The sequence below is a fragment of the Nansenia antarctica genome, assembly GCF_963989245.1.
Source record: "Nansenia antarctica genome assembly, chromosome: 7".
Classification (NCBI taxonomy): Eukaryota; Metazoa; Chordata; class Actinopteri; order Argentiniformes; family Microstomatidae; genus Nansenia; species Nansenia antarctica.
In genome coordinates this window covers 60,168,816-60,188,310 of record NC_137677.1, presented here as the reverse complement: position 1 = coordinate 60,188,310, position 19,495 = coordinate 60,168,816, and the positions used below count along the sequence as shown (strand labels likewise).

The following is a 19,495-nucleotide window of genomic DNA, read 5'->3' as shown; positions in this document are numbered from 1 at the left end:
GTGCCTCTCTCCTACTGCATCATTTAAGTTGAATGTGTGTTTCTGTTTAATATGTAGCCTAATGTTTGAGTGTAGAATATGTTATGTATGTATATATATATATATATACACACACACATATATATATATATATATATATATATATACACACACACACACATATATATATACACCAGTTTTGACATCTTGAATGTTGTTGGGTTTTACACAGTAAAAGTGGTGTTTTTACAGAATTCGAGGAAAAAGCTTTTTATTTTTATTTTTATGTTTTTTGTTGATCCGAAAAATGATCCGATCCGTGACTCAAAAACCGTGACACGATCCGATCCGTGAGTTAGGTGATCCGTTACACCCCTAATTAAAGGGTAGGAAAAATCGACCAAAATAACCTTTCCGAACTTTTTGGGAGGAGTTTATATAATATATATGAGGGGAAAAAAGATAACAATGATGCAAGTGATACTTTTAACACAAAACTACAGCACACAGTGGCTGAGATTCAACAGTAATCATGGCTGCTTCAAGAGGATTTTCTGTACCTTTCTTTTTCTTCTTTGCTGCCGGGTCCCCTTCTTCCCTGTTGTAGTTTACCTCCAGACATCTCCTAAGACCTGCTATGAGAGGTTGAAGCAGAGATGCAGAGATGAGGAGAAGATTATTCCATTGGTAAGAGTTGAAGAATAATACATAATCACCACTAATGTTGTGGTTAGTTGGCTTCACCCCAAAGTTTTGTGTCCATCATCTGCCTTTGTCTACCATCCTTCTACCCCCTGTATAGGAATATTTAGAGGTGACCCATCAGCTGTACGAAGACTGGCTGATCAACCATAATCTTTTAAAGTTCCTGCCCCAGTACTTGTGAGTGATCAATCACTACCAAATAATGCCGCTTATCGTTTATGATATCCTGATGTCTCTTATTATAACCACTAATTTGTCATGCCAAAGAATCCTTGTTCTTTGTCACTAGTTAATGGTAGAACAGTTTTCGTGATGGCAGTTTCAGAGCAAATATGAAGTATCTAATTATGAATACTTGGTCTTATTTTCTTTTTATGCATCCAGGTCATTTTTCAGCAGACGACGACCTACAAAAAATGCTTCACCAGTATGAGGAGAACAGAGAGAAGATTTTAGCAGCAAGCAATGTGTGAACCAACATTTACATAGTGTCCAAACAAGACCCAGAATGAACAACCAGAGTTTCTTCTAACTTCTAATCTCAAATTCAATTTGATCTGTCACACACATCTGTAGACACACTGGTTAGATAATCTGAAGTTTTTAGCACTGTATTTGCTGTTACATGTTATATATGCAGGAACAGAAGTAGGCTATTAATGAAGTACAAACTTGAATGATATTTCTTTCAAGGTTGCTGACCAAAGGAGCAATGTATTAAGTGTTATCATTTACTTATTTTGTTGACAGAATAGCAGTCTGGAATTGTACTACAAGAACAGGACCAAGAGTCATTGTGTGAACCTATTATAATGCAGGTTTATTTATTCATTTTCCTAATTTTGGACTAGAAACAAACTATTCAATAGAATGCTATTGTTTTTGTAAATGTCTAAAAACAAAACAGTAACAATATACAATGTAATTGTACAATGCAATGTAATTGTATACGGTATCCTAACTATCCATTAAAATCATTTTAAGTCTACCATGCTGCACGTGATGGTGTCCCCTGCAGCATAATGTACTCTAAAATCAGTGAGTCTTGATAACATAGTAAATGATTGTGAAGAAATTGATGTAATCTTAGATAAATGTTGAAAGAGCATCAGTCTTTTGAAAGAGGAGATTGGTCAGGTGCATCCCATATCCTCTGATAATGACAGACATAATCTAAAAAATGTAATGAAATCATCTGTGACTGAATATTCAGACAATATTAAAGCTACATGTGGGTATGTCCCATGTCTTTCTACTATGCTCACAGGCAATGGGAGAAGACAATGAACCTCCAAGCATTAAAGGTGCAGCTTTCTAAAAGCTTCCTAATGGTTGTAATAGTTAAACAGTAGCTGTCAGGGAATGAGATGCCTTGGAGGTAATATTTCATGTTCATGACTTTTCATGTATTGTGTCTATTTTAAATAGCTTTCATTGACACAATAGTAATAGTGATACATTTTTGGCTATATTATTCTGGTAGCTTCAAGTCACCTGAATAAGGGGGCATAATGACATGATCATATAAGATTAGATTCAACTTTATTGTCATTGCAGAGTACAAGTACAGGACAATGAAATGCAGTTCAAAGTGCATGTCCTTATAAACCAAACATAAAATAGACACATAAAGGCCAGTGTCCTTCCCTACAGCAGATTTTAGAAAACACTTTGTTTGGACCAATAAAGCACTCTTCATGTACCATTCTTCATCATGTGATCTCATTCCTTGATGGTTACCGATTTATCATGGCCATTAGCACTAGTTTAAAGATACAATCTACATAGTGGACCATTAACTTTACAATAAGTAAAGTTATTTCACCATGACATGACATAATCATAATAATGGTTCAAATACGTCTCCGGTCCGTTCCACTTATCGTTCCCCCCCAGAACACTTCCGTTGTGAGAACACTTCCGTTGTGTTGTGAAGTGAATTGCAGCGTTTTTCTTGTTGCATGTGTTGTCGGGGGTTGTATGTGTTTTTGACTTTGTATCGTTTCTGTATTTGCAGCGCGTTTGCTGTTAATGTATTTGTTTTGGCTTTCTGCAGCACGTTTCCGTTGTTGCATTTGTATGTGTTTTGAGTTTGTGTCGTTTCTCTATGTGCAGCGCGATTCTCCTAATGGAAATGCTTTCGGTATTTGCAGCGCGTTTGCCCTTGTCGGCCACCGTATGGTTGAGATGGTTTCCTACTCTTCAGTATTACAATGAAACAAGTCACAATCCACTGAGGGCAGTCACACCATCAACATGTTCGCACTGTCGTCACATGCATCACTTGTGACAATGTAGGTTATAGATGTTTAGCAATTGCAATTACCCTTGATTGGCCTGGTTTGTCATCACATTAGCTACAAAGCTCAGCTGTCTATTTCCTTCCCCACGTTTCGTCCTCTCTACGCAGCAGCCTGTAAGCCCTTGACTTGTAAACTCCCTCTATAGCCCTGTCCGGACGGCATATAAATTACCTGAGGACCTCGGTAATATATGTTTTACCTGGGGTAATTCGGTAATTTTTATCCCGTCCGGACCGACCATGTCAGTGATTTACTCCGGGGACCCCAGTAATTATTCCGGCTGGAATTACCTACTGTTTTTCAGCAAACCCTGAGGTCCTCTGATAATTATATTACCGTCCGGATTGACATGTCAGTATTTGGTACACATTGCATGATTTTGCGCGATATTAATAGGCAAGGCAAGTTTATTTGTATAGCACATTTCATACAACAGGGGCAATTCAAAGTGCTTTACATGCATTATTTAAAAATACAGCAAGAGGAGCATAAGAAAATAAAAATTACAATGAATAAAAGCAAATATAAGAAGTAAATAGATAAAACATTTAAAAAGACAATAGTTAATGGAAAAAAGACATTGATAGAAGTGTTTGTGTTTAATCATAACTGGTGCAAAACATGAAGGTTTTTAGCTTAGATTTAAATATTTTAAGGGTTTGGGCCTGCTTGATTTCTTCAGGGAGTTTGTTCCAGGAGCATGCAGCAGCGTGACTGAAAGCTGCTGCACCGTGTTTTGTTTTTACTCTTAGAATTATTAGCTGATTTGTCTCAGCTGACCTTAGGGACCTTGCGGGAATATAGGGTGGGAGGAGATCTGATATGTATTTTGGTCCAAGACCATTTTGTGATTTGTATGTAATTAGGAGGATTTTGAATTCAATTCTCTGAGAGACTGGTAGCCAGTGCAGGGATCTCAGGATTGGTGTAATGTGTTCAAATTTCTTTGTTTTTGTTAGGACCCTAGCAGCGGCGTTTTGGATGAGCTGCAATTTACGAACAGCTCCTTTAGATAGGCCTGTTAGTAGACCATTACAATAATCAAGTCTACTCGAAACAAATGCATGGATGAGTTTTTCAAGGTCTTGCTTGGACATGAAACCTCTCATTCTTGTTATGTTTTTCAGGTGATAGTAGGCTGATTTAGTTATCGAGTTTATGTGGCTGTTGAAGTTTAGATCGGAGTCTAGAATTACACCAAGATTTCTGACCTGTTTTTTAGTGTGAAGAGAGAGAGAAGTTTTGCACTGACTTTCGATCTTTTGTCAGGTGCACCGAATACAATTATCTCTGTTTTCTCCTTGTTTAGTTGGAGGAAGTTTTGTGTCATCCAGGCGTTTATTTGCTCAATGCAATTGCAGAGATTGTCAATGGGACTATAGTCGTTCAGTGAGAAGGCTATGTAGATTTGAGTGTCATCCGCATAGTTGTGGTAGGCAATTTTGTTCTTTTTTATGATGTGTCCCAATGGAAGCATGTAGAGATTGAATAGAAGGGGGCCAAGGATTGACCTTTGGGGAACCCCACATGTCATTTTAATTTGGTCAGATACAAAGTTGCCAATGGAGACATAGTAGCTTCTGTCCTGTAGGTAGGATCTAAACCAGTTTAGGGCAGTGCCCGAAAGTCCTACCCAGGTTTTTAGTCTATCTATTAGAATGTCATGGTCTACAACAGTGTCAAAGGCAGCACTAAGATCTAGTAGTATCAAAACTGAGATTTTTCCGGAGTCTGTGTTTACGCGAATGTCATTAAGGACCTTAATAAGGGCCGTTTCAGTGCTATGTAGGGGGCGAAAGCCTGATTGAAAGTCATCAAAGAGATCATTTAGGGTCAAATAATTGCTAAGTTGTTCGTGGGCAACCATTTCAATAATTTTTCCTGTACAGGGAAGGTTTGATATGGGTCTGTAGTTGTTTAGTACAAATGGGTCTAGGCCGTTCTTTTTTAGTAGAGGCTTAATAACTGCAGTTTTCAGGGCTTCAGGGAAGATTCCTGATGAAAGGGAGGTGTTAATTATTTGTATTAGTTCGCCTGCCATGCAGCTAAATATGTTTTTTAAAAAGCTTGTTGGCAGGACATCAAGGGCACAGGTGGATGGTTTAAGACGTGACATGATTTTATCTAGGGTCTTGTAATCAATGGTGTTAAATTGTGACATGGTTGTTATGTCCGCCCTATTTGGGGTTGTTAATGGGGACATGTTTTTCATGCCTGACACAGAAGACCTAATGCCTTGTCTAATGGTTTCTATTTTATTGTTAAAAAAGGATGCAAGCTCATTGCATTTACTAGTTGAGTGAAATTCCTGAGCAATGGGTGTTGGGGGATTTGTTAGTCTGTCAACAGTTCTGAAAAGGATGCGGGCATTATTGATGTTATTGTTTATGATCTTAGAGAAAAATGATTGCCTGGCACTTCTTATTTCTAAGTTATAGTTTTGAAGATTCTCTAATACTAGAATTTACCGCTTTGACCGGGCTGTGAGATCTAAGGTATTAGGTGAGCTCTGTGCAAACAATGGATGTGGCCTATGGTTATCCACTATCGGATAACCAAACCACCTAAAAGGTTAATTCTAGCGAATTTACCTAACATTAGCTTGTAAAGTGTGCAGTTTATGGTCTGGATCTAGCACTCTATAAATCACGGTGTCTGACAACACACAGGGATGAAGTTAGGGGTGGGAATCGCAAGGTAACTCACGTATTGATAACCGTACAATATTTTGCCCCCCGTACCCGAGTTAAAGGGAAGCCTTGTTTTGAAATATAATCGTTCCAGACTTTATATGTCGTATCTGTTTTTCCCCGCTTTGCGCCATTTCAGCCATTCATCTTCTTAATTTTGATAACATCACAACATTCTGATAGAACATCGACATGCTAGAAACACATAACTAACTACACATAATTAGATGATCACACAGCCCCAAACGCGAACACATCCCAAAACGAACGTATTTACAAACGTCTCCCTTACCAGTAGCCTACAGCAAAGGAGAATAGTAAATCCAATCAACAAATTATGAGTATTTTGTGATCGTTAAACTGCTGTTTATTATATCGATTGGGTACTTTAAAAAGTTTCATGTTATGAAAAAAAACGAGTCTACGAGTGGTTTCGGCTGCGTTCGTAAATTCGCTCTGGAAATCTGATCAGCAGTCATGGAATGCCTCTTGTCCAATCAAATGACTTGTTGTTGCTACACGTGCGTTGTGTTGTGGGTCTGATAAAACATCCGGCGGGAACAGCTTCTTTAAAAATATTACCGAGGTCCTCGGGTAATTTATATGCCATCCGGACAGGGCTTATTTTCTTACCTTTGACATTTTGTGACCTAAGGCTGATGTACTTCCTCAGCTTCTTGGTGGCTTTGGTTCGGATGGGCTTCTCATTAGAAGCCAACCTCTGGGCCAGCAGGATCTCCGGTGCTTGTTGTATCGGCGCCATGTTCCCACCATGCGATTCACGTGGAAACACTTCTGGCCGAGCAGCAGTGACGCATTTCTCTCTGCGCTCTCCCCTCACACGTGTTCTTCCTCCTGCGACGCAGAGTGATGATGTCATCCGTCAAACTCGAGTTGTACGACGTGATGCTTTTACACCACAGGGTGGCGCTGTTTACCCACCTTTTCAGATTTTTCTTTCACTATGGCTAAAAGCATAGATGCCACAGAGAGAGGCAGATTTCTATGTGGTCAATATTGCCACTGAAGGATATTCATAAATGACACCTCAGAGTATTACCCAGTATTAAAGAGACAGACAGACAGGTACTTTTAAATACCAACAATATGTTTATTAGTGAAATTCAGAGGAAAGGTGTCGTTTGTTTGCAGTGAAGATCGATGAGTCTTTCCCAGGTCAGTTTGTGTCCGGGGTGGGAGGCTTGTCTTCTTCTCCCTCTCCCTCTGTTGCCTTTGACATATCTGCCAACAATAGAAATAGACACTTAAGATATCTCTCTCTCTCTCTATCTCTCTCCTCCCCCCTCCCCCCCTCTCTCCCCCTCCCCTCACCTGCGGGGGAGGCTTCCTTCGCTGGGGTGGAGAGGGACAGGCTTGTGACGGCCTTGGGTTTCCACTTCAGCACTGTGGGGGTGACGATCTCATCCTCCTCGCCGTCGCCTCGCCTCTGTCATGGAGGGAAGAGTTTAGGGTTCCCCTTTATATTATACAGTATGTCTGAGCACACTGCTTCTCCTAACATGTGTTAACATTTTCTCTCCCATTGACACTATTGCTATGTTTTGAGTGCAATGCCGTGTTCTGGTATTTTGCTGTTGTGGTACTGTTTTATTTTGTTGTTCTTACACAGCTAAGCTCAACAACATTTACAACTCCAGTGCACAACTCGCATGTGTACATTCATCACCAGCCAAGTCATGATGCATGCAGCTAATAAATCATGCAGCTAGTAATACTGGTTATTTTTGTATCCACCACTAAGGGTGTCATGCAGGAAATGTACACAGGAAATAAACTAGTTTTCTACACTTTAAAAAAAAGGCACATCAGCAGCATTCTGTGGTTGCCGTGGCACCTCGCCTCCTGAAGGCCCTATGGAGAAAATAGCCCTCCCCATGCCCGGAGTAGGGAGACCTGGACTTCATCTGGGCTTTCACATTTTTACCATTCTCCTCGTCTGACGCAGGCTGGAGTTTTAGTCGAGAGGGAGAGATTGTTAACGTGTCTTTGTCTCTATCTCTTCCTCAACTTTGAACAAATATTTCAAGGGAACCACTTAGGGAACCACTTTAGGCCAAGTGGCATGACTAGGAGGGGTGTAAGAATGTGCTTAGTACATAGAAGCTTGTAATATCACTTCTTGCAGACTCCCGGTAGAGCGACACAACTGGTACTGTATGTATGTGGTTTTACCTGATCCCCTTGAAGATACTCTCCATGCTGCTCGCACCCATTGTCGAACACATACTTCCCTGGTCCAGAGGGCTGAACAAGAGCAACAGTGAATAGCATTGATTTAAAGTTCACAACAATGAAACTATGAAACTATGATGAGTATACATGATATCTTTGTGAAGTATGTTGGGACTGAGATATGCCAGGGTGAGCAAAAATGAATGAACTGCAGTGCATAGAGTGTATGGCTGGTGTTGTAAATAGTCTGGTGAAACAAAGAGACATGTTTTCACTTCTAGATGTGCTTTGCCTTGCAAAAAGCAGGAAACTGCGGTCATCGAGCGCTTTAAGCACTCTTAAGTAAGAGATGAGAGAACAATAACACGATGTGCTCCAAATATCTCAATATTGTATAACTTTTCGCAACCCTAGTATGTACAAAGTGTAACTAATTACAAGTATAACAAGACCACATCTGAACTTAATACTGACAATCAATTGTATTTCTTTCAAATAAGCAGAGCAGAGTATTATTGTTTTCTAGGTAAGACACTGTCATCTCTCTTGCTATACTCTACCAGGTTAACGGCAGAGTTAGTTAGACCTGCTGACTTACATTGTTATTGAGGAAGTTGCCTTGGTATCTGTGGTTCAGGTGGATTAATTCTCCCACTGACTCCATTTTGCCGTTCATCCACGTGCCCATGTACCTGGAGCCTGTGCCCTCGTAGCTGTAGGTGCCCCGTCCGTGCCTGGCCATGCAACAAAAGGGAGAGATGGTGGGTGGGTGGGTGGGTTAGGGACAGAGAGGGACAGAGAGACTGATCTGATGTCTTTTATTTTTCTTTAACTCCCGTAATCTCTTTACATGGTAGTTAGTACCTTTGATGGCGTAACCACTCCCCGTCATATGTGTCTCCGTTGGGGTATGTGTAGATGCCGTGACCCTGCCGCTGGTCATCCACCCAGCTTCCTATGGGAAAGGGGGGGGAGGGGGGGGGTAAATGTCTGCTCACACACACTCAGGGGAGCATACTGCATGTGAAGTTGCTGTTTTTTTCAATTTGTCACACTCATACCGCCTTTTTACATTACCTTCATATTTTGACCCCTCTGGGTAGTAGAAGATACCCTGTCCATGCTTCAGGTTCTGGTAGTATTCTCCTATGTACCGGGCTCCGTTCTTGAATCGGTATGTCCCCTGAGATAGAAATAAGTCAATGATGGGGTCAATGATCCTGACGTCCGGCCTACCTGGCCAGATACACAGACACATCATCATGGAAGGCAGCTATCCTCCTAGTCAGTAAACTGTAAGATATATAATATAAATAGTTTATTCAGTTTATATAAATTCAACTTACCTGTCCAGATCTTTTGCCATTTTCATACATTCCCTGATAGGTGTCTGAGTTGGGAAAAACTGCTCTCCCGACCCCATGTCTCTCTCCAGCTTCATTTCGGTCCCCTTCATATTCCAGTGTTAAGTTAAGTTAACGAGTTTATGATAAAAGAAAGTTACCTAAAACTAAAATATTACATTTTACTCACCCCAAGGTAACCTTGATCGTCATCAAAATCCTCAGATCCAACATCCGACATCGTTTCCAGTATCGATTAATTAGTTTGACTTTACTGTTGGGTCAAATAAAAACAGGTAGCTAGATAAAACTGTTGCTAACGACGGATAGCCACGAAGGAATCACCAACGTGTTTACGGTTGTCATGACAATGATGGAACGTGATCAGACACGTGACCGTAGAAGATGCGCGCTCCATACAACCGTCAAAAACATTTACACGTTTGGTTGTGAATCATTGATAATAAATATCGGTGTGAATATGCATCTTATATGTTGGTGTGTGGACATACATTCACTAAATTTAATTTACTAGGCTTACTATACTCAATATAGGTAAATGGTGTCATTTCCTCTACAAAAGATATGGCTTATCATGGGTGATAAGGACCCCCAGTAAAAAATATTGTTGAAAAACCCATGCCTTTTATCTTTTATGTATATCATTTCCTTGTGCATATGTCTAGTTACTAAGACTCTAGTAGCTGCCTGCCTATGGAAGCATATAGCTGACTTAACTCAAATGCTAATGCAATATGAGATTGCAATTGCATGTTCCACTTTTGCATGCATTCTTTCAGGCAATATTCAAATTCAAATGCAATTCTAATGATTTGCATTTTCATTTTCATGTACCTGATGTGCACATTCACTGTCAATATTAAAATTATAATGCAAAGCCATTTGACATTTAATTTGCAAAGTCATGCGCTGCTTTGTAGCTGACAAAATTCAAAAGTTCATTCTAATGTGCAAATGACTATGCAATCCCAAAATAGCATATTCATTTGCCACTTTTGCCTGCGTTATTTGAGTCAATATTCAAATTGTAATGCAATAATGTGATCAGCAATTGCATTTACATGTTCTAGGAAACGCATCCGCTTTACAGCGGACAAAATTCAAACTCTCTATGCAATTCTCATGTTCTACCGGCCTGTCAGTCGTTCTCTGGGGGCGGGACAATGTTTAGCAATTGCATTTACATGTTCTAATCATCATGAAGTGCTTCGAGAAACTAGTCCGGGCCCACATAGTCACACGCCTCCCGCCCAACCTGGATCCATACCAGTTCGCCTACAGAGCCCACAGGTCCACAGAGGACGCCATCGCGACGACTCTCCACTCCACTCTATCCCACCTGGAGAGGGGAAACAGCTACGCGAGACTGCTCTTTGTGGACTTCAGCTCTGCCTTCAACACCATCCTTCCAGACAGGCTAGTGACCAAACTACTAGACCTGGGACTATCACACTCTATATGTGCATGGATCAAGGACTTCCTGTCCGACCGCCCCCAGAGGGTGCGGGTGGGCTCCCACACCTCCACAGCCCTCAGACTCAGCACTGGGTCCCCCCAGGGCTGCGTGCTAAGCCCCATCCTCTACAACCTCTACACCTACGACTTCACCCCCGTCCACCCCAGCAACTCCATCGTAAAGTTTGCAGACGACACCACCGTGGTGGGCTGCATCTCGGGGGGGGGACGAGGCCGCGTACAGGGATGAGGTAGAGCAGCTGAGCAAGCTGTGCAAGGTTAACAACCTGCTGCTGAACCAGTCAAAGACCCAGGAAATCATTGTGGACTTCAGGAGGAAAAAATCTGAGGTCCAGCCCCTGCTCATCGACGGAGGGAGCGTGGAGAGAGTCTCAACCCTCCGATTCCTGGGGGTGCACATACAGGATGACCTGTCCTGGAAGAACAACACAGCAGCCATCATCAAGAAGGCACAACAGCGGCTCTTCCTCCTGAGAGTCCTCAGGAAAGACCACATCAGACAGGAGATGCTGGTGGCCTTCTACCGCTGCGCAGTGGAGAGCATCCTCACCTACTGCATCTGCAACTGGTTCTCCAGCTGCACAGCCGCAGAGAGGAATGCGCTACAGAGAGTCGTGAGAACGGCCCAGAAGATCACCGGCGCCCCCCTCCCCTCTCTGGAAGAGCTGTACAACACACGCTGCCTCAGGAAGGCCTCCAAGATCTCCAGAGACCCATCCCACCCTGGGTACGAACACTTTGCTCGGCTGCCCTCGAACAGGCGGTACAGGACCATGTTCGCAAGGACAAACAGACTGAAGCTCAGCTTCTACCCCAGGGCCATCCAGGCCCTGAACACAGCAAAGACCTAGGTTCTGGGCCCTGGACAGTCTGGACAGATTGATGGCAGCTGCTGGATTGAAAATCAGGTGAAGTGCTGAGGCACAAATGTGTACATTTCAAGCCTGCAAACTGCAACACTTTAAATGAAAGTGCAATAACAGTATGTGCAATATGACAACCCTAGGGTACATAAGGTTGCAGAGAATAGGAAATGTTAGAATAGGTATAGCATAGAGTACAGCACAGTGTTTTATTTGTACAGTATAGTATAGTGGATAGTGTACATAGCCTTTATTTATGTAAACCAGCTTTCCCTTCTTGTTTTTTTTTCTTTCCTATCACCAGGGGAGCCCCCCCTCCCAAATTTCGTTGTTTGGTACCTGTACTATATCAATGACAATAAAGACCATTCATTCATTCATTCATCATTCATTCATTCTAGGAAACACATCTGCTTTACAGAGGACAAAATTCAAACTCTCTATGCAATTCTAACGCATCCGGGTACTTTGCTCTCCCGTCATGTCCACGCCCCTTTTTGGGTGATAGCAGTGTAGAAGTTTGACTGGCGGTCAATGGAAATTTCTGGTCTTTGCTACTTTAATCAGATAAAATAAGAAAACCGTAGTGCTTTTTAGATATTAGGAGCCCAAATCCGATTGCCAGTTAGGCAAACTATTATATAGTGTCGTTGCCGATCAATGATCGACGTCGTTATATAGAGAAAATTAATGAAATAGGGGTTGATTCATCAGAGCAGTCATACTTCATCTCCCTGTCATCAGGGATTTGTCGATCTTTGATTTGATTTGCAGTGTAAATCCCCAGATGAGAGTGTTACATTAGTTTTCTTAAGATAGGATAATGAATAAATCTGTTCAATGGGCATTTGCCTACTGTTAATCAGTAGCCTGTATGGTGTATATGAAGATGTTATAGCTAGCTAGCTACGATTTATCATGAAAATAATGAACAGCAAGCTAGATCCAAAACTAGGGCCGGTGGAGGAGGGCAAGTGTCACATTGGACAGACTACCAAAACAGAAAAATAAAGTATCTTAACGACAGCAAAAGTGATGGATGTCAGAAATTGCCTACATTACCTGGAGATTCAATAAGGTACTTTTATATGACAGGATATGGGTTAGGGTTATATGACACCTGTAGCGAGATAGAGCCAAAAGTAAAAAGTCGCTGAGAGACGCAACCAGGGTCTGGCTGGTAATTGTATGATGCGCCAAACAATCCGCTGAGATGAAAAGTACGTTTTAGAGCATTTATTGAATAGAACAATCAAACTTGGCGACGTACAAAAATAATCCATAAGCGATCAAAACCAGAAAAATAACAAACAATGCGTATAGAATATAGAATAGAATATACTTTATTGTCCTTGTACAGTTGCCTATACAATGAAAATGTGGTTCTTCTGAAGGTGCAAAAACAGAAAAACAAAACATATACACATAACATATCACAACTATTACACACTAGACAAATTCAAAAGCAAAAATGCTATAAAACAAGCTAAGAGACAATGAGGTCCGTGGTGTCAAGTGCAAATAAAGACAACAATATTTAGAAAATAAAAACAACTATAAAAGCAAGCTAAAAGACATGAGGTCAGTGTCTCATCTGGTTCATCAGTGGTTCATCTGCGTCATATGCGTATAATGCGCTCAACAAAAATACATCGCTCCCCTCTCTCTCCACTACCGCAATGCAAGGTGCGCAGGTGCTTAAAATACCTTGCAATATCACCCCCCATAACCATATGACTTCTCAATACGGTGATCAAGGCAATAAACAAACAATCAAAGTAGGATTACAGACGTTCAGTCTGCCTCCATCCATGTGGATGAACCACCCAAAGGCCTGAGGTGTTGTCGGAGGCATGAATATGATAGGGGGTATTAGTATAACAGGCTGGGTTTATTGTGAGTTTACTTGTTTGTTTATTGCCTTGATCACCGTATTGAGAAGTCATATGATGAGACACTGACCTCATGTCTTTTAGCTTGCTTTTACGCCTTTAGCAGTTGAATTTGTACCCCTTTTTGGGGGGGTGGTGTTACTGCAGGTGCCATGAGATCCAGTATATTCTTTCTTGGGTCGGTGATCCTTACCCTCCTTCTTGCTCTTGCGTCCAGGCCTCGGCATTTCCATTTAACTTGTCCTATCGTCTTGCCCATCTTTGCTGCTATGCATCCAGCACTCTCATTCTTGTCTTTTCCCTTGTATAGGGCTCTCAATCTGAGGAGTTCTTCCACCTCCTCAACGCTCCAACTCAGGCGCTTCGCTCTTGTCTTCTCTCGATCTGGGGCTTGGGCCTTCTCTCTGTTCCACTCGAGTTTGTGCCTATCTCTCCGGTGTTGTGAGACTCCGACTCGCGTTGTGAATGTGCTTCCACATGTTCCACATGAGAACGCTTGATTTGCCCCTTCGATCCTGTGCCCCTTAGCCCCCTCACATTTGGGGACATGACATGCGATCGAGTGATATTTGTCGGCGGATCTCGGGCATCCTCGACACCCAAATTTCAACAACACGTTATTATGCATACCCTTATAATGTTTCACCATCCTACCTATTTTGTATGGCCCTGCTTTACATACTTCGCACCAGTATTGGCTCACGTTGCTAATTTTGTGTTTCTTCTTCCCTCCGGTCTGCTCCTCAACGAGACCGTTGGCGAGAGCGGCTTTCTCCGCCGCAGCCTCCAGCTCCTCCGCCTCGACCTCTATCACTACCTCGATCTTCCTCTTCGTCTTCTTTAAAGGAGTGGGCAGTTCACTCTCGTCGACCACTGGGGTCTCGGGCTCAATTTGACCTTCGACTTCCTCTTCCTGGACCACCGCTTTCGTTTTCTTCTTCTTCTTCTTCTTGAGGGGGGTTTCCGAGGAGGCCTTGGCCACCACCTCTTCTGCTTCAGTCTTGGCTACTGTGAGCTTCTTTTTCTTCTTCTTCAGAGGGGTGACGGCGATACTGACATCAGCTGGGGTCACCTCTGCAGGTGTGGCTTCTGTTGGTTCACTCTCCACCGGTTTTGCGTCGGTTTCAGCAACCTCTTCTCCTGTGGTCTCCTCGGGTGTCTGTTTGACTTTCTTCCTCTTGGTCAACTTCTTGAGAGGGGTGGCAGCGATACTGACATCAGCTGGGGTCACCTCTGCAGGTGTCGCTTCTGTTGGTTCACTCTCCACCGGAGTTGCGTCGGTTTCAGCAACCTCTTCTCCTGTGGTCTCCTCGGGTGTCTGTTTGACTTTCTTCCTCTTGGTCAACTTCTTGAGAGGGGTGGCGGCGATAGTGATATCGGCCGGAGTCTCTTCTGCGGGTGTGACGTCTTCTTTTGTTGCATCCATTTCAACAACCTCTTCTTCTGTGGTCTCAAGTGTCTGTTTAGCCTTCTTCCTCTTGGTCGTCTTCTTCAGTGGTGTGGCCGTGGTCTCTTCTGCTGGAGGCTCCTCAACCTCTGGCTGTTTCTCGGCTTCCTCTACGGTCTTCTCCTCTGTCTGCACCTCAGGCTCCTGCAGCTTGGCACTCTTCTTCCTGGGCTTCTTCTTCAGTGGTGTGGCTGTTGTCACTTCTGGTTCCTCAGCCTTTGTGCTTGCTGCCTCTGCCTCTGGCTGTTTTTCAGCTTCCTCTACAGTCTTCTCCTCTGTCTGCACCTCAGGCTCCTGTAGCTTGGCACTCTTCCTCCTTCTGGGCTTTTTCTTGGCTCCAGGGGTGGCCTCTGTAACAGGTGGAAGGTCTGTTGGCGTTGATGCCGTCGCAGGTGCCGTGTCCGGCTCCGGCTCAGAGACAACGGCCAACGCCTTGATCTCCGACCCCACTGTCACCACGGTCTGTTCCTCTCCACAGTCACTCTTCACCTCTCCCGCCTTCTTCTTCTTCCTCTTCTTCTTGGTGGTGGCGTCTGCTGCGGCGTCTGCTGGTTTGGTCTCACCCGTCTTGCCTGGTTTGGAAGCGTTCTTCTTGCCTGTGAAACAAAAAGGCAAAAGGAAAATGATGAAGGCGGAGCATCCGGCCATCGACATGTCACCCGCCCTCTCTCACCTATGCTTCCTGTCAATCTCTACTGTCTCTATCCCAATAAAACAGAAACGCCCTAAAAACATACATTACATACAATATTCTTCCACAACAGAACAGAAGATTGTGGGCCGCTACCCACAGGTTTAGCTGTGTTGCTCATTCCACGAATGGATGATCCTTATAAGTACCTCATTGTAAAGGTGACTAATCAGGCTTTGCCACGATATAAAATCCAATACCAATTGGTATTATTAAAGGTAGGGGTGTAACGGATCGCCCCCCACGGTTCGGCACGCATGTGTACCGCGGATCAATTGCAAAATGTAACCAAGTAATAATATTACTTAATATCTACACTCTAAAGCGCAATGATAGGTTGATAATGCAAAAAAAAATCTAGAACAACAAGGCTGCGTTCGTAAATTCGCTCTGGAATCTGATCAGCATTCATGGAACGCCTCTTGTCCAATCAAATTACTTGGTCCCTTTATGACGTCGGACCCAGTGTGCTCTCCGGCGCTCTCAGAGCAAATTTACGAACGCAGCCCAAGTGTTCATGGCGAGTCCTGCTAATGTTGGCGACAGAGAAGAACTCGAAATGCCTCCCTCGTCATTTCAATCCCATGTATGGGAACACTTTGGCTTCTCTGTCAATTATAACAATGACGGACAGTGTCATTGGAAGTGTGGTCGATAAAAAAGTTACGGTGTTTAAGCGTTGTGCAACGAGAAAGTCGTACGAGCATGGCCACACATTTGCCGCGACCCTGGTGTGTTGACGGGAGGCACAAAAAAGTCAGCTCGACAAGTTCTGATAATGTAGCCAATTTTTTCATACCATGTTTAAAGTAAGGTTTCACTTTATTATTTAGTTAAAAGTGCCATAAAACATGTTTATTTGTCTGCTTTAAAGAGCCCAGTGATTCACTGCTGCAACCAGGTGCCTCTCTCCTACTGCATCATTTAAGTTGAATGTGTGTTTCTGTTTAATATGTAGCCTAATGTTTGAGTGTAGAATATGTTATGTATGTATATATATATATATATATATATATATATATATATATACACACACACATATATATATATATACACACACACACATATATATATATATACACCAGTTTTGACATCTTGAATGTTGTTGGGTTTTACACAGTAAAAGTGGTGTTTTTACAGAATTCGAGGAAAAAGCTTTTTATTTTTATTTTTATGTTTTGTGTTGATCCGAAAAATTATCCGATCCGTGACTCAAAAACCGTGACACGATCCGATCCGTGAGTTAGGTGATCCGTTACACCCCTAATTAAAGGGTAGGAAAAATCGACCAAAATAACCTTTCCGAACTTTTTGGGAGGAGTTTATATAATATATATGAGGGGAAAAAAGATAACAATGATGCAAGTGATACTTTTAACACAAAACTACAGCACACAGTGGCTGAGATTCAACAGTAATCATGGCTGCTTCAAGAGGATTTTCTGTACCTTTCTTTTTCTTCTTTGCTGCCGGGCCCCCTTCTTCCCTGTTGTAGTTTACCTCCAGACATCTCCTAAGACCTGCTATGAGAGGTTGAAGCAGAGATGCAGAGAGGAGGAGAAGATTATTCCATTGGTAAGAGTTGAAGAATAATACATAATCACCACTAATGTTGTGGTTAGTTGGCTTCACCCCAAAGTTTTGTGTCCATCATCTGCCTTTGTCTACCATCCTTCTACCCCCTGTATAGGAATATTTAGAGGTGACATCTTTTAAAGTTCCTGCCCCAGTACTTGTGAGTGATCAATCACTACCAAATAATGCCGCTTATCGTTTATGATATCCTGATGTCTCTTATTATAACCACTAATTGGTCATGCCAAAGAATCCTTGTTCTTCATCACTAGTTAATGGTAGAACAGTTTTCGTGATGGCAGTTTCAGAGCAAATATGAAGTATCTAATTATGAATACTTGGTCTTATTTTCTTTTTATGCATCCAGGTCATTTCAGCAGACGACGACCTACAAAAAATGCTTCACCAGTATGAGGAGAACAGAGAGAAGATTTTAGCAGCAAGCAATGTGTGAACCAACATTTACATAGTGTCCAAACAAGACCCAGAATGAACAACCAGAGTTTCTTCTAACTTCTAATCTCAAATTCAATTTGATCTGTCACACACATCTGTAGACACACTGGTTAGATAATCTGACGTTTTTAGCACTGTATTTGCTGTTACATGTTATATATGCAGGAACAGAAGTAGGCTATTAATGAAGTACAAACTTGAATGATATTTCTTTCAAGGTTGCTGACCAAAGGAGCAATGTATTAAGTGTTATCATTTACTTATTTTGTTGACAGAATAGCAGTCTGGAATTGTACTACAGGAACAGGACCAAGAGTCATTGTGTGAACCTATTATAATGCAGGTTTATTTATTCATTTTCCTAATTTTGGACTAGAAACAAACTATTCAATAGAATGCTATTGTTTTTGTAAATGTCTAAAAACAAAACAGTAACAATATACAATGTAATTGTACAATGCAATGTAATTGTATACGGTATCCTAACTATCCTATTAAAATCATTTTAAGTCTACCATGCCGCACGTGATGGTGTCCCCTGCGGCATAATGTACTCTTGCTTTTCTATTGTGATCTAAAATCAGTGAGTCTTGATAACATAGTAAATGATTGTGAAGAAATTGATGTAATCTTAGATAAATGTTGAAAGAGCATCAGTCTTTTGAAAGAGGAGATTGGTGCATCCCATATCCTCTGATAATGACAGATATAACCTAAAAAATGTAATTAAATCATCTGTGACTGAATATTCAGACAATATTAAAGCTGAATGTGGGTATGTCCCATGTCTTTCTACTATGCTCACAGGCAATGGGAGAAGACAATGAACCTCCAAGCATTAAAGGTGCAGCTTTCTAAAAGCTTCCTAATGGTTGTAATGGTTAAACAGTAGCTGTCAGGGAATGAGATGCCTTGGAGGTAATATTTCATGTTCATGACTTTTCATGTATTGTGTCTATTTTAAATAGCTTTCATTGACACAATAGTAATAGTGATACATTTTTGGCTATATTATTCTGGTAGCTTCAAGTCACCTGAATAAGGGGGCATAATGACATGATCATATAAGATTAGATTCAACTTTATTGTCATTGCAGAGTACAAGTACAGGACAATGAAATGCAGTTCAAAGTGCATGTCCTTATAAACAAACCAAACATAAAATAGACACATAAAGGCCAGTGTCCTTCCCTGCAGCAGATTTTAGAAAACACTTTGTTTGGACCAATAAAGCACTCTTCATGTACCATTCTTCATCATGTGATCTCATTCCTTGATGGTTACCGATTTATCATGGCCATTAGCACTAGTTTAAAGATACAATCTACATAGTGGACCATTAACTTTACAATAAGTAAAGTTATTTCACCATGACATGACATAATCATAATAATGGTTCAAATACGTCTCCGGTCCGTTCCACTTATCGTTCCCCCCCAGAACACTTCCGTTGTGAGAACACTTCCGTTGTGTTGTGAAGTGAATTGCAGCGTTTTTCTTGTTGCATGTGTTGTCGGGGGTTGTATGTGTTTTTGACTTTGTATCGTTTCTGTATTTGCAGCGCGTTTGCTGTTAATGTATTTGTTTTGGCTTTCTGCAGCACGTTTCTGTTGTTGCATTTGTATGTGTTTTGAGTTTGTGTCGTTTCTCTATGTGCAGCGCGATTCTCCTAATGGAAATGCTTTCGGTATTTGCAGCGCGTTTGCCCTTGTCGGCCACCGTATGGTTGAGATGGTTTCCTACTCTTCAGTATTACAATGAAACAAGTCACAATCCACTGAGGGCAGTCACACCATCAACATGTTCGCACTGTCGTCACATGCATCACTTGTGACAATGTAGGTTATAGATGTTTAGCAAT

At 41.9% G+C, this 19,495-nt stretch overlaps 1 protein-coding gene across 1 annotated transcript; it reads right to left on the bottom strand.

Moving 5' to 3' along the window:
• Positions 1–6,589: 6,589 nt before the first annotated feature.
• On the bottom strand, positions 6,590–9,454 carry LOC308162841 (radial spoke head 1 homolog; the record flags this gene model as incomplete). The annotated part of the gene is made up of 8 exons (XM_080536981.1): positions 6,590–6,645; positions 7,010–7,124; positions 7,871–7,942; positions 8,469–8,604; positions 8,735–8,825; positions 8,948–9,053; positions 9,217–9,330; positions 9,404–9,454. 8 exons carry the CDS (start codon positions 9,452–9,454, stop codon positions 6,590–6,592), a joined length of 741 nt encoding a protein of 246 aa, XP_080393107.1.
• Positions 9,455–19,495: the final 10,041 nt, after the last annotated feature.